A 16,193-nucleotide genomic window follows, 5' to 3' on the forward strand; every position below is an offset into this window, starting at 1 on the left:
CACTCATTTAGAATGCAGATGCCTGAGTCCCATCCAGATCTACTACCCTAGAATCTCTGGAGGTGGATTTGGGAAGCTACAGTTTTAACAAACTCCCCATTGGTTGTTACTCATGATGAAGTTTGAGACTCACTGCCTCCAACTACTGAAATGTCTTAGAAATGTAAACCTTTTGGAATGAAAATTAAATGTCCTGAGAAAAACCTTATATCTGCAAAGGGTTCAAAAATAATTTTGCCACTCTCCAGGATCTAGTTTGGAGTTTCGAAATTGTCTTCACCTATATCATCCCCAGGATTCTTACCACCTTATTAAGGCACTCTCTCTAGGAATCAAAAAGGAAACTTCAGTCTCAATATTAATGCAAGAAGTGGGAACATAAAGCTATTTAAGGAAGGAAATGGGCCCCAGATTCCACATGTCAGAGAAGAGAGTTTGGGTGAGGACATAGGGAGACAAATCACTGAGTATACTGATATATCAGTGCCAAGTTGACCATCAGGTTTCTGGAGATTTAAAGTGGGCACCACTACCCTCTGTGGCCCCAAGATGCAGCTTAAAGACTCACCTCTTTGGGCCGCCCTCCAGGATTGAGAGCGATAGTAAGAGCCAGCTCCGGGGAGACACACTGGACAGGGGAGCGAACCCCAGGGCTACGAGGGGATGTGGCTTCTGGAGACTGGTTCTCATACTGTCCATCACTGGCCGCCCGCCTCCGCAGAGGGGCTGGGGGCTCTGCAGGCTGCTTCTCCCGAGCCTGTACCCCTGGGAGGAAAGCAGGGTGTAGAGGACAATGAGCATTTTTGTGTAAGAAATGATCAATCGGCCTGCCTAATCCCGTCAGAGAAGGCAGTGCCTCCTAGCTCAGAGGCCAAGCTGGGGCTCGCCTGTCATCCCCCATTGTCTTCCCCTCAGCCCTTCTGGGCCCAACTCTGTTCACACCCCAGGTTTTCTCTGCAGGAGAGGGGATCTGCTTAGATTGGCTCAGACTTCACCAGGAATCTCTCCCCACAGGACTGAGACCAAGAACACAAAGGACTGATACAAGAAACAGATGTCAACTACTTCCAACCCCTGGAGGCGGAGGGCCAGAGCTTCCAGACAAGGGAGGGGAGGTGGAGGGAAAAGAGAGTCTCCAAGGCAACTGCATCAACCAACCAGCAACATCAAGCCTGTGGGGAAGAACTCTTGGAAAGGGCTAAATTGCATCATCTTGCAAATGGTACTCCCAAGGAGAAACAAAGACATGACTAAGCCTTGTTACAAAGTCCCCGAAGTCCCCGGCCCCAATTGGCCTCTGGGATAATTTTTGCTTTCTCTGGGGTTCCCCAACTTCATCCGGTGTACCGCTGAACCTCTTACCAACTCCCCTTATACTGGCCCCTTAGCTCCCCGCCCCCTTTTCACTGCCCCAAAGATGGTGGCGGATCCCACCATGTCCCTCCCAGCTGAAGAGCAGGCAGAGAGAAGTCATGTGCTCCATCTGCTTTTCTGTACTTCCCATCCCAATCCCATTCCACAGGCCTGGGGATGCTGTTAATCTCACCCTCCTTCCTTCCCACTCCCTCTTCCCACAGCTGGGCTGAGGCACGGAATCCATTGCCTCACTGAGCTGGCTCCCAGAATCCTAGAAAACTCACTTCCTGGGTCCCAGAGGCCAAGACCCAGCCTGAAGCGTGGACTTCTGGTCCTGAATATCTTCTGGGAAGAGATTCCCAGCCCTGCTTTCCCCACCGCTAGGACTTAACAAAGGCCTCAGGTCACATGAGTCAGCGTGTGTGCACACACACTGCACACACACTGCCAGCCCCTAGGAATGTGCCAGTACAGCCAAGCAGAAACAAAGGCCTCAGGTCACATGAGTCAGCGTGTGTGCACACACACTGCACACACACTGCCAGCCCCTAGGAATGTGCCAGTACAGCCAAGCAGAAATCACCCTCATTCAGACAGAAACATCTTCTGCCATCCACAATGAGGACTGCATGTCCCCAGGCACGCCCCCCAGCACCCCCAGTCTAGCACAGCCACAAAGGCTGCCATAAACAGCGCCGCCTGGGAAGTCTTCCTGCTTGTCATGAACAGTAGGCTGCCGGCTGCCAAGCCTACGGGCAGACACACCCTCACACTCACATAGGCACAGCCACTCTGAGACACACCCTCATACTCTCCCATAATCAGGGGCTCCCATAATCGGGGGTGGGGGGTGCGTCGGGAGAGCAGCAGGACTGGCATTTGCACATTAAATGCAGAAGGTACCGAGTGGTGCCCTGAGTCTCCGCTTTGGGCTCTTTATTAATCAGGGGCAGCCCTGCTCCCATCTCAGCTAAGAAAATAGCGCCCAGGATGGGGACAGTAAACTAGACTCTGACCTCACTCTGCCACTTACAAACTGTTCCATTTAAAGCAAACAAGCCCCACACCTCGAAGAGCCCTTATTCGCAAAATAGAAAAATAGGAGTCCCATTAGACCCAGCCAGGGGCTGCCAGGAGCATCTACCTGGAGGAAAGAAGGGTGTGGTTTTGGGAAGGGTGGGCAGCTTGCTGCAACCCTGCAGCAACCCCAGGCTCCCAGGCCTTAGCTCCCCGGAGCCCCCATCCCACTCAGGTCTCCTGGGCAGCTTGGACCAACACTGCCACTGGTTTCATTCCTGGCAAAAACATTAGAGAGAAACAGACATAGCCATTGATTTTCTAACAATAATTGTGACAGAAGAAGCCCATTTGGGAAACGCTCTTGGGGTTTGGAACTCAGTTCAGCCCCAAGGTTAAAAGAACTGCATTAGGGCTGGTCTCAGTTCCGGGCTACTCTGCCCCCAGCAGCTCTTTCTGGCAGATCCCTCTGCCTTTTCAAGGCATGGCCAGTTTCCCTGCTTGGGGATCTGACATTTGCTGTTAAAAAATAGATCTGTTTGCATTTGAGGCACCGAATCTTCTGGACAAACAAAGAACATTCTGCCCAACCTTCCCAAAGCTTTCTCCACGTTCAGGGGCCACAGATGCCTGCAGCAGCCTGGGGTGCAGGGGGCGCCTGACATCCATAGAGAATGTGAGATCCTGGCATGAGGCAGTCAGCCATCTGAGGGTGAGTTGCACCTTCCCAATCCTCTCTCCATCACCACCAGAATGGCACGTGGGAGCATGTTCTGACCAGAGGCAGGGAAATAGAGGGAATGACCTCCAAAGAGCTAAGGAGTTGCAGGGCAGCGCCTCCCTCTGCGGAAGGGGTAAGATCCTGCATTCCACTCCCACGGGGCCAGCCCCTCCCCCTGCAGAGCACCAATGGCCCCATGGCACCAATGGCCAGTCAGGGCCACTCACATTCTTTGAACACAGTGTCCCACTGTTGTCCCCCTTGGCAAGCCCAGATCCGCCTGGAGTGCCTGGAGAGACATGTTCCCTCTCTCTTGTCTTGCTCTATGGGAGGGGAGACTGGCATGGCAGAGGGGAGAGAAGAGAGCCCCATTGTTCCTTAGCCAAGCTGGGGTGTCTGGACACAAGCTGACAACCAGTGTCATGGAGAGAACACCCTCTCTCACGTCCCAGAGGCTGACCGATAATAAAAATAGGCCTGCTCTCCCCACCTCCTTCCCTCCCGCCACCACCCTCCACCCCAGGACTTTCTCAGTCTTTGGCCCCATTCTCTCTCTCAGGGCCTCTGTCTCCCACACGCACCCCGGCAGAGGCAGGTGCCTTGCACAGACACACATGTGCATGCTTGCATGTACACACACACACACACTTGCATGTACACACACACACACACACACACAGCCTAACAGAAATGGCAGCAGGACACTGGGATGATGGGGGTACATAGTGGGGCCACTGGGTCGCCCTCAGAACCTCTAGGGCTAGCTCCTACCCCAGCAGGAGACTGTGTGGCCAGAGGAAGAAAGGAAGAGAAGCTCCCAGGAGGCTGAGAAGGCCGGGGTACACTTATGACAGCAAAGTATCTTTAGGACCCTAACACCCTATGTTCAAGGAGCCCTGGGTGTTCTCTAAGGGCTGCTTCATACACGGGCATCAGGCCTTCCCCACAGCCCTGCCAGGATGAGCAGCTACCCCAGCCCCAGGGTTCCACACAGGCCCCCAGACCTGAGGAGCAGGGCACCAGAGCAGCCCCCTTCCCAGGGAGGCGTCACTCTGCTGCCACGACAGTGCTGTGCTGGACAACAGCTCACTCCAAGGCTCCTCTAGCGTGAGTCAGACTGGAGGCAATTAATCCCCTTCATCTGACACACGCACACACACTCACACACACACTCGCACACCCTGCAATTCTGGGAGCTGTAGCCCTGACACAGACTGATACATGTACTTTGGCAAAGCACTGCTCCCCACCACCCCTGGATCATGTGGACGAGTACCCTGGTGTCAGGCTTCATGATGTGCCTCCTCTGCACCCCCCAGACTGGCCACTGCCACCCTCACAGACCCAGCTCTTCTTTCCAGTCTTCCGATTTCCCAAAAACTGGATTCCTCAGCTCCAGGTGGCAGGGCTGGGTGTCCGACAGCATGCCTGGGGCTCCGGAAGCGAGAGGATCCGGGAGGCCACCTGCTGGGCCAGGGTGCCAGAAAGCCATATGGTGATCACACTAGCAGCCCTAGGGCAAGCCATGCCAGCTCCCCTTAAGGCAGGTCCACCATCCCAGAACCTGCCCCTACCCAGGCCTGGCTGAACACTGCACTCCCCACCACTGGGCTGAGAGAAGGGCAGAGGGAGAAGAGAGGAGGGAGGGGCGGTTGAAGGGAGCAGTCTGCTAGAGCCATCTCCTGATCATCCCTGGACTCGGAGAAGGAGGGGTCATGGAGGCACCAGATACTGACATTGGGAATCAACAGTTCCCATTGCCCCTAGGCCTTTTCCTGGAGCTGCTCAGGGGCATGGTGTGGGGTAGGCCCGAGCACGGCATCTTCCCTGACCCAGCCTCCAGGGTCAGAGGAGCAGAGGAAGGAAGAGGTGATTCCTTGGCCAGGGCTCAACGCCTAAGGGCCTGCGTGTCCCAGAGGCCAGGGGTAGATGTTAGTGGACGGCATCATTCTCAAATGAACTACCGTGACCCCGATGAAGCATCCACAAGGTCCGGGCATGTCAAATCACTGTGCAAAATATACAACAGGACAGGGCTATCATCTGTTCACTTCTCAGATTGGGAAATCGAGCTCTAAATAGTTAAGAAACTTGCCCAAGGTCACAGAGGTGGTCTCAGGCAGGGTCAGGACCCCAACCCAGGGCTTCTGACTCTTGGCCATGGGATCAGAGATTAGGAGTGGGACCAGAGGGGGTATGCTGTCCCCAGGGTGTGCCATGCTCAAGAGTGGACAGAGCAGCAGGGGCTGGGGCACCGCTCTGTGTTGTGTCTGGTGGCCCCATGCAAAGCTCAGCCTGGCTCCTGCCGAGACCTAGCCCTGCAGCCCAGGCAGTCTGGCTAGGGTGGCCGGAGTGCTGGACTGTCCAGAGCCCTCACTGAGCACCCTCATTGCAAAGGCCTGCATCTCCACAGGGGACCCTGAATGTTAGTCTAGTTATTCCAGACATTGTTCCCAGCAGGCAAGGCCAAGGCTAGCGTGAGGCCCATGTTCATGCAGAAGTGAGCTCTGGCTCATGCAGAGAGGAGGGAGAGAGGGCTGGAGAGAGGAGGGATGGAGAAGTAAGTGAGGAGACAGAAGAGAGGATAGTGAGAAATGGGGAAGGAGAAGGAGAAACAGACGGAAACCAGAGAACAACAGAAGAGGGAGAGGAAAAGACAGCGGAGAGAAGGAAGAAGGTGGGAAAGATTTGGAAGGAATAGCACATGAAGAAGGAGTGAAAAAGAAACTGATGCTCAAAAGTGGGCCAAAGAGCTGGAAAGGGAGAAGGGGGAAGGAGAGCCACCCACCAGAGAGGGAGGAAGATCGGAGCCGGTGGAGAAGAGGGGGTGGGAAGCTGCCACTGTGTCCGATGCCCTGCAGCCTGGCGTTGTATGCTGCCCACCCCCCACCCCAGGGGAGCCAGCAGGGAGTGGGAGGCAGGCAGGAAGCGAGGATATGGGGCAAGGCAGGCACCCCACCAACAGCACAGGGAACAGATGGACATGGGAAACACAGAGAATGCAGGGGACGGGGCATTAAACAGGACAAAACAAAACAAAAACAAAGAGAAAAGATTAGTTGGTGTTCTGACTCTGGTATCTGGGCACACACTGGAGGGAGGTGGGGAAGGTGTCAGACAGGAAGAGAGGGGGATCCAAGGTCCTGCTTCTCCAAAAGGCAGATGGACCTCCTGCTGGTCAGCACCACAGCGTTTCCCTCTCTTCTAACCCCAGGGTGGAAGCAGAGGTGCCATCGTGGGACCAGGAGACTTCACGCGTCCGTCACCTGCTCCCGTAGGCGGCAGGCCTGTTCCTGAACCACCCGTCTTTTCCTGGGCACCTGCCTCTCCCTGGACCCAGGTAACACACCCAGCCTGAGCCCAAGGGTCACCCTCTCTCACGCCCTGGCTCCTTACCACAGCCATCTGAGTGATCCTCTTTCCTGGGGAACCCCTTGTGCTTTTCTGCTCTGGCCCCCAGCTTCTGGTCATCACCAGAAAAGTCCTTAAGATGAACCTACTCAGATGCACTAGAAGGACCTGCTATGTTATCCTTTCCTTGCCCCTTGTTGACTTCTAACCCATCTTCACACCACAGGGGCCACATGAGTGGCCAACATTGCCCTGCCCTGGCCACCAGAGCTCAAGCTATGTTACCTTTCCTCTCCTTCACAAGCTGCTCCATGCCAGTTCCTATGCTGGTTCCCTCCTCCTGTCTATAGCCTCGGAATGTGGGAGGCTCCAGGACTCCATCCTTGGGACCTCTCCTTACCTGTCCTCAACACCTCGGTGACATTGCCCAGTGCTATGCTTAATCTGGCATGTACATGTCAACAATTCCCATATCTCTAAGTTCCAGCCTCTTCTCCTTAAACTCCTAACTCATTTATCCAACCATTGCAGATGTTTCATGGTCATCTCAAACTTAATGTGTCCAAAAAGTATGTTTCTAGTGTTCCCCTGAAACCTGCTCTTGTTACCCATCTCAATAAAGAGCAACTCCATTCTTTAGTTGCTCAGGCCCCAAACCTAAGCATTGTCTCTGACTTTTCTCTTTCTCTCTCATTCCATGTATAATCTATCAGTAATCTTGTTGGCTCTACCTCCAAAATATGTCTAAAATCCGAGCACTTCTCCCCTTTCCATGGCCACTGCCCAGATCAATAGCAGCAGCCACCTAACTGCTCTCCCTCCTTCCGTCCTGCCCACCCTGGTCAATTCAGAACAAGTCGGATGATGTCACTCCTGGGCCCAAATCCTTCCTAAGGCTTCTCATGCCACATGGAGTAGAAGCCACCACTCTTACAATCACCTCGAAGACCCTCTGCAAGCTGTCCCCATTCCCATTTCCTCTCTGAACTTGTGTCCTGCTATGCCTCCTTTGATCACTCTACTCCAGCCATGCCAGGCACACTCCTGCCTCGGGGCCTCTGCACTTGTTGCTCCATGGGGCTCATCTCTCACTGCCCAGCCCTGATCATCCCATGTAAAGTGCAGCCAGCCACCCCCTACCTCTCACTGCTTTATCTCAATGGCACGTATCACATGTCTGACATATCCTATGTATATGTGCTTATTTGCTCAGTATCCATCTCTGCCGTAAGGGCAAGGATCTTTATTTGCCACCATTTTCACAAAGCCTAGACTGGCAAGCAGCACCTATTAGAAGTTCATGTCGAATTGAATGATTGAATGAGCCTTGAACTCATCTCCTATTTTCAGAACAAAATGTAAAAAAAAAAAAAAAACACAAGAGTTTTCAATTCAAGCTCCCAAAGCTTGACATCAATATTTCCCTCTATCTTTATCTATCCTTTATTCCAATTTCATGAAGAGGTATCTTACCTCCTGGTTTAGCCTAATTTACCTACATGGGCTCCTAGGCCTATCCCTTCTTACCTCCTTAGAGACCTTATTCTATCAACTTCTTTCTTTCTCTTCTTTTTCTCATCCTTCCTCCCCCCATGTCCAACCTACTCCCCTCCTCTTCTACATACAAACATTCTCATGACTCTTATATTTACAAAAAAGTTCCCAATCTCTCACTATCCTCTTTAGCTACCACTCTCTCCTCTCTTATCACAAAACCACTCAAAAGAGTACTTGGCTTGCTGTCTTCACTCCTTCTCCACTCATCCTCAATCCCCCACAGTCTGGTTTCTGTCACCAACACACACTAAAAATATGCCTTTGATGTTTTACACAGGGCTGCCTAATTTGCAAGCCCAGTGGATTTTTCTCAGTCCTCCTCATGATCTCTTCAGGCTGACACTGCTAACCTCCTGCCCTTCCTCCTTGAAACCCTTTACCGTCTTGACTTCTATGATGACATGTTGTCCTGGTCTCCTGCCACCACCCGAACACTCACTCTCAGCCCCTTTGCAGCCTCTACCTCCCTTCATGGCCATTCCATCCTAAGTTCTTTTCTCTCCAAGCCCTCTGAATTGAGATCTCACATACACCCAAAGCTTTAACTATCACCTTTGTGAGAATGATTCCAAAACCTGTAGCTCTTCCCATTCTTTCACACTCAATTCCAAAGTTTGGCTGCCTTCCATATGTCTCTCCCTGGAGGCTCCACTGTCCCCTCAAACTCAACATATCTAACACCAAGGCTTCATCTTCCACCCAACGTCCTCCTCCTGCCTTCCTGCTTGTTAAGAGAACCATCATTCTATTTCTATTCATGGAGCTCAGAATCATTTTTATGATCCTTCTCCCTCATCTGCTCCAGCCAATCAACACATAAGTGCATTGGTTCTACCCCCACAGTATCCATTGCATCATCTCTTCATTTGCATTCCTATGGTCAGCACCCTAATCCAGCCCCGCATCACTTAGGCTATCTAATAAGCTCCTATCATCTCCTGGCTCAAAGTCTCTCCCATTTATTGTCCTTCCTACCCAGACCCACCAGCCACATCATTCTGAACCTCAGCTCCGGTCATGGCATGTCCCCCCTATGAAAACACAGGAATGGCTTCCTACATTGCTGCAAGGTAAGATGCAAGCTCCTTAGTCTGGTATTTAAGATCATCCAGAGACAGACCCCAGGCTACCTATCCCGACTGTCACTCACACAGACTATATGTTCTCAGTCTACTTGCCATTCTCCAAACATTTTCTATTCTCTCCTGTCTTCACTGTGAACCCTCTCTGCCCAGTGATCCCGTTTACTTTCAAAATCCTATCCATCTTCCAAGGCTCAGTATAAAACCACACTTAACACTGCCTCCCCCATCTCTAGCTGATAGTGATTGCCTCACCTCTCTCCTGCAGAGCTTTCTCCTTACCTCTCTTATTACAAAAGACTATTTTAAAGTTCCAGTTCTTTTTTCCCCCTATTAAACTCTAGACTTCTTAAGGATAAGATCCATATCTGATTTCCAACATGTATTGAAATCTCCACCTCTAGAGACATCTGAGATCAGTCCAGTCACAGAATCAGGGACATAAGATAACTCAGTTGGACTCTCCCACTCTGACTCTTATTTCTTTTTCTTGTCTTATTGCACTGGCTAGGACATCCAATACAATGTTAGATGCAAGTGGTGATAACAGACATCCTTATTTTGTCCCTGGCTCTAATAGGAATGCTTCCAATGTTCCACAGGAAAGTGGGATGTATGCTATAAATTTCTGGTCCATACCCTTTATCAAATTAGAAAACTGCCCCTACATTCTCCTCTACGACTTAAGCTGGAATAAGGCACAAGGGTGATTGGATCAAAGTGGAATAAACCAGGGACATGAGACTGAGGTATGGAGGACAGCCAATGGGGAAAAGGCAGACCTGGGGGAGGAAAGCCAGGAGAAACCAGGTCAAGTTCATGGCCATGAAGAGGTTCTCCCAAAGATCTGAGCTTCCGAGGTGACTCATGTCAAAGCGTATGTTCCAGCTTCTTACAGCAGAGATGTAGAAAGAGCAGAAAGAAGTAGTGCTGAAATCTATCTTCCCTGGCTCCCAGACTGTTCCACACATTGATCTTGTCTGTCTGCCTTTATCTACACAGGCACTGCAGATACCCTGAAAGGCTGCTAAGGAAGTTACTCATGCAGGACCTGCTGACATAAATTCTGTCATAATGACAGGGCTTGAACCAAAGAGGCAACTTCATAGCCCTGGGAGCCAAATATAACTGTCCCCTCTATACATTTCATCCCTTCTCTTGAGTCACTCCCAGTTGATGGAGGAAATGGTAACAGGGTTAGGGAATGGGAACATTGTGCCAACAGTATCCTTCCCTCTCTATGATTTCATGGCAGCCAAAGCCTGAGAGGCTACAGAATATGGAAGTTGACAGTCAAGCCCTCGAAAGCTGGTAGGAGAGAAAGGGCTAAAAGGCAGTCCACTACAAGATGGGCATCCTCCCAGGGCCATTAGGGTTATGGCCTCCTCTTGAGCAAGCTCCAGGAGAGCTACATGGAAGGGTTCTTGTAGGGGAGGAAATGTATTCTGCTCCCCCAGAGAGAAGGCTCCTGGATCCTGCCCCTCATTAGACTAGCATGTCACTAATCTTTAGGCCACCACTCCAACCTTGCAAAATATTGGCAGAGGAATTAAATTCAAAGGGAATTCAGAAAGCCCCATCCCTCTCCCCTCAATAAAACCAAGAAGAAAAGGATCTCTGCTGACAAAGCCAGGGGGGTATCTTTATCTCAGGGGCCCAGATGTGGGAGAAGGCAGAAGTCAAAGCCCATATGGACCACCCATGGAGCGTTTCTTCCGAAGTTAAGAGCTGCCCATCCTTTGTTCCGATGCTCAGGTGAAAGGAATGGTTACTGCTAGGCCAGCTCTCTATGGGAGGTGAGGCTGATTGCCAATTTCCATGGTGTAAATACTCCTGCAATGGCCAATTTCAAGCTATTAGACCAATAGCGGAGCTGGGGACTCTGCTCTGCTCTGAAGTATAGGAGCAGGGAGCCTGTGTCCCCACACCAGGTCCTGAGCCAGCTGGCCTGCCCTGAGCTGCTTCCCTAAACCCACGGTCCATCTCCAGGGAGGGTGTCTCCTTCCCTCCCTGCAGCTGGCATGGTGACTCAGCTTCCCCTAAATTTAGGAAAAGGGGTGGAGGACAGAGACAGCTGCCCAGGCTCCTCTCCTCCTCGCTGAGCTCCCACCACCCTGTCAGCTGAGGGGCTGGCACAAGGTCCACCCAAATCCACAGTCTCTGGTCCACCCCTGTCTGGGCTTCACCTCCAGAATAAAGTCACCCAACAGGTTTCCCTGCCAAGTTCAGCCACCCTTGTGAAATGGGCATAGGCTTAGACCAGTGGGAAAGGAACGTCGCAGCTGTCCTTCCCAACATGGCCCCAGACATGCTGCCATTTCTTGCCTTTGTCTCCCCAAAAGCTCTTCTGAGTGTCCCATTTTCCTCTCTCCCAAAAGAGAAGCCCACTCTCTGATAGCAAAAGGAGCTTTGTCTGTCAGCGCCTGCTTCCCATATAGGGCTGGTCCTCAGCAAAGACTAACAGGAAAACTGACTCGGAAGGGGAACCTTGGCCTCCCCATCCCAACAGATAGAGCCTAAGGGCTTGAGGATACCCTCTCAGGCTCTTTCATGGCCTCTGGGAGTGGGGCCTAAGAAGGAATTTGAGTCTACAAAGGCCTCCCTCCTGTCTTCTCCATGTCTCCCCCAAGGAACTAAAATCTTAGGACAGACAGCACGACAGGCAATTGCAGAGTCTCCTCTCTGTCTAGAAAGTCTGTACTCCGACCCCAAAGTCACCACCTCCTGGAAGCTTTCCCTGACTGCCCTAGGTGGTAAGCTTTGCTTTCCCAGGCTCTGGGATCTTGGTCCCGCCTCTGTCACAGTACACATTACTCTCTAATGAAATCATCTGTCTGTGTACCTGTCCGCTCACTAGACTGTAAACTCCTTGAGGGCAAGAATTGCTTGACATTGAACTTTGAAACTTGGTGTCTGGCTTGGTGCCTATCAGACAATGAATGCAGGAAGGGATAACTGGCTAGCATGTAGGCTCCTGAGAGCCTCCTCCCACCAGTGAAAGCAACATCTGCTTAGGGGTCATGGCTGGACCTGCACCTCCCCCCAGCAAGACCAAATAAGGAAGGGGTAGAAGGAGTCAGGACGGAATACCTCTTACCTGCTACCCTGTGGGCCACCAGCCCTTCCAAATTCAATGGCTCCTCCTCTGGAGTCCGGGAGGGGTCTGAAGTCACTTCCTTTGGTGAGAGCAGAGGCTGAGCAGTGAGGCCAGGGAGAGAGGCTGGGGGTTGCTGAGGCCCTGGAGGGCTGTGGGTGGTTGGAAGGAAGGCAGGCAAGGAGGAAGAGGCTGGGCTCTTTGAATGGAAATCCTGGTTAGGCCCAGCCAAACATGGCTGATAGTCATAAGGTGAGTAAGACCTGCCAGGAGGGACAGACTCCAGAGAGGCCCGTGGGGCTGGCTCAGGGGTTCCCAACGAATGCCCACTGTGGATGTAGCCAGATCTGGACTGGGTCAGTGGATGGGACTGACGGGAGGATCCAGAGAGTGGCTGCGAGGAGAGTGGAGAGGCCCCTGGCCAGGCCCCGGGGACACTCTGGGACTTGTGTAGTGGGGCAGCAGCGGAGGCTGGCTCCAGGTCCAGCATCAGCATGTTGAGTGTTTCAATGGACTGTTCAATCTCCTGCTGGGAGGCTGCTCGCGGGAACTCAGGGAGACTGGGGATGGGGGTCTCTGCCAATGGCTGAGGGCTGGGCCTGCTGGCTACAAGACTCTCCAAGTGGGCTCTTTCCTGCTGGCGTGGAGGTGGGCGAGGCTGCTGCTGCTGCTGCTGCTGCTGCTGCTGCTGCTGCCATGAATTCAGCCCCCTTTGCACAGCCTCCCGGCTGCTTCCCCCTCGGACTGGAGCTGGGGGCAGCTGGGGTTCGGCTTCCGAAAAGGATTGAGAGCGGAACATACCGCTGGGGTCATGGGCATAGGGGGAGGTGGTCACTGGCTGTGGCCAGGCTGGGTGGGGCCCCTCCCTCTGGTAGCCAGCTAAACCCTCCTGTGCAGAGTAGGAGGGCCGCATGGGGGCCATGTGGCCAGCATGGGCAGGCCCCGCCCGGCTGGCAGACTCGTAGGGGTAGCCTCCTCCATTGACCATAGGCTCCATGGGGTAGGATTTGTCCAGACCATTGGTCAGTGGGGACAGGGCCTCTGGGTAGCCCCCCTCACTGGTGTTGGTGACCCCGTCCAGAGAAGACAGTGTGCCCACGCTGCCCGCACTGTGACCATCCTGGTTTGGCAACTCGTCATCCAGGATGTCTGTCTCCCGCTCAGATGCTAATGCCCCACCATTGACATGAACCTGGGCTGGGACAACGTGGCGTCCAGAGGAGGGCACAGCCGAGCCCCCTGCTGGGCGGGACCTGAGGTGCTGGGTGTGGTACATGGCGCCTTGCTTCTCTCGCTCTAAGCCAAAGCCACTCAGCAGGCGGTCCAGCTCCCGCTTCTCCTGGGGACTCAAGGCAGCAGTGGCACTGGAGGCCCCGGGGACAGGCTCATCGGTCTTGTCTGTCTTGGTGGAGGCTGTGGAGTTGCCCGAGTCGCTGCTCACAGAAAGCGTGTGTTCCACGTGGTTGGGGGTGGCCGACAGTGTAGGACGTGTGGCATTAACAGCCCCGGTGCTGCCGTGCGGGGAGTCTTTCTTCTTCACCTTGGCATACAGGCTCCCATCTAGCGGCCCCTGCGTGTGTCCCACCACCTCTGCGAGGGACAGAGCCGGAAGGGAGACAACAAACAGCAGACATTAGTGGGAGGCAGGGGTATCATCCATTCTCCCAGAGAAAGAAGCTAAGAGCTCCCATGCCCTGCATCCTAAAACCTCCTCTCACCACCCTGAAGTGGGGAAAAGGGGAGATGACAGAAAAACATCTACCCCAGGCTTTGGGGCAGAGCCTCACCAACACTCGGCTTCAGGGCCGGGCAGTGGAGCCCAACACTGAGCAGGAAGTGCTGGGCGCAAATTGCTCCAGTCCCAAGCCTAGCTCTGGCATTTCACCAGCTTCCTGACCAGAGGCATGAATAACTCTCTAAGCCAGCCTCCTGGACCAGAAAATGGGGATAATAATAGAATCTGGTTGAACCATCTGAAATTGCCAATATTCATTAAACACACAGTGCTTCGAGTTTAAATGAGTTGACACATGACGTGCTGAGACCAGTTCCTGGCACGTGATGGGAGGTCAACAGCTGGGAGCCCTAACCATCGCCATTATGAGTATCGTTAATTCCTGAATGACCATTTCCAAAGCATCCTCAGTCCCCTCTGCCACCCCATCTCAGGAAGTCTCACCCCTGCTTCGATGTCTGGAGTTCCCACTCTGGATTAGAGGCAGAATGCCAGGAGAGTAGTCATTGCCTTGAATGCCCACAGAGGTATCAGCATGGACGGCCAGTCACCCCTGAGGATAGCCTTTGCCCAGGGAAGCAGGGGGAGAACCCAGGAGGGCAGTAGGGTGCAGCAAAGGGCCCCACCATGCCCAAGGTGGTGGTGGCAGGGAGGCTGAAGGCAGAGCTGGGACTCTCTAAGACAAGCTTGCCCTCAGCTAGATTTGTCTCCAGCTCAATGCAAAGGATGTGCTAGAACCATTCAGAGATACAATGTCATTCATGCTGCCCACTGCCACATTTCCAGAGGCTCCTCCCAGCTCCTCCCCAGCACTGCCCACTCCTGATGGACCCCTATCCCTCCACCAGCAAGCTCAGCCCATACCACTCAAGAATCCAGGAAAGGGACACGGGTCCAGGGAAGGTATGCCAGGCAGAATCGCAGCAGGTCTGCAAAGACCAGCATCCTGATCCCACTGCTCTGAGCCAGCCCAGGGGCCCCTGAAGAACGGGCCAAGGTGGGGCTCAGCCAAGCCAACAGTCCCTGTGCCAGAGGGGACACGCTTTTCCTATGCTGGAAGATGAGGGGCATATAGGGTGCTGATGCAGGGGGTTCAGGGACTAGGGCAGGAGGGGAAGCATCTTAGGGATTGTGAACACAAAAGCAAGATGTCTTCACGGGGGAGAGGGTCCTCTTGTCTGCAGACAGCTCTGAGGACCCCCCTGAGCAACACTTTCTCTGGAAGGAAAAAGTGAGCACTGGGTGGCTCGGGGCCAAAGGGCTGACTCAGGAATGAAGAACTTCCCCGCCCAGAGGAACTCAGTGATTTCACACCCTGTACAGTCAGCAGCCCAGCCGCCAGCCCAGACATACACACACACACACACACACACACACATACACACGCACCTCCCCTTACTCTAATCCAGGCTCTCCGTTAGCAAGGAAAAAAGCCCCCTCCCAAAGACTGCACCAGCTCCAGCCAGACACCAGCAGTCACAAACCGAGCCAAACAAAAAGACAGTAAGAGATCACCCAAATCAGAAACACCCAGGCATGAGCACACACTAGGTGCCACACAATGCCAAGAACTACAGTCAGACAGCACCGGTATGAACATGTACACACAAATACCAACAACAGTGACCACCGTGCAGTGAGCACAGCGCAAACGCCAACACTTCGCCGGGCACTCTACACACGCATCCTCTCTAGCCATCATCTCCGAGCCAGACAGTATTACACCCATCACAGCAAGGGAGAAACCGAGCCTCTGAGAGGGGAAACCGTTTATGTGCCAACAATGCTACCTGATAAAGCCAAGATTTAAAATCAGAGCTAATTTCCTTCAAACAGAATGTAATTTTTATTATGCTACACCTCCCTCATATCACAAACACACACACACACACACACATACATACACACAAATTAGAATAAACACATAACAGGCAGGAATACCCCCAAATAAATACTTAAAGCCACAAATATTTCAGAAAATACAAATGTTCCTACCATGCCCAAGGATCAGCCCTTAGGCCAGAAGTGGCAGCCTCTAAAAATAAACACTCTGACAGAAGCCCATGGCCAAAAACAAGTGATCAGACGACCACAAAACAGGAACATCCCAATCAACATACACACACACAGACCACAGGCCAGCCATGTTACAACACAGAGAACTGGCACAAAGATGCTCCACCAGGCACTCGCATCCCGCTACACACACACACACACACACACACCCTGGAGACTGGATGCCCTCCTCATTTACTGACCTCTCCAGATCCACCTCTCTGC

General features: G+C 52.9%; 1 protein-coding gene across 15 annotated transcripts in view; it reads right to left on the minus strand.

Annotated features, from left to right (window-relative positions):
• TNS1 (tensin 1) overlaps positions 1-16,193 on the minus strand; it is a 211,352-nt gene that overhangs the window by 35,176 nt on the left and 159,983 nt on the right. For all 15 annotated transcript variants that reach the window (XM_063647941.1, XM_063647939.1, XM_063647938.1 and 12 more), the window contains 2 exons: positions 12,182-13,768; positions 569-765 (listed from right to left, as the gene is read on the minus strand). In XM_063647941.1, the coding sequence (XP_063504011.1) occupies positions 569-765; positions 12,182-13,768 (1,784 nt within the window). The remainder of the gene's footprint in view (positions 1-568; positions 766-12,181; positions 13,769-16,193) is intronic.

This window comes from Pongo pygmaeus, chromosome 11 (assembly GCF_028885625.2).
Source record: "Pongo pygmaeus isolate AG05252 chromosome 11, NHGRI_mPonPyg2-v2.0_pri, whole genome shotgun sequence".
NCBI lineage: Eukaryota > Metazoa > Chordata > Mammalia > Primates > Hominidae > Pongo > Pongo pygmaeus.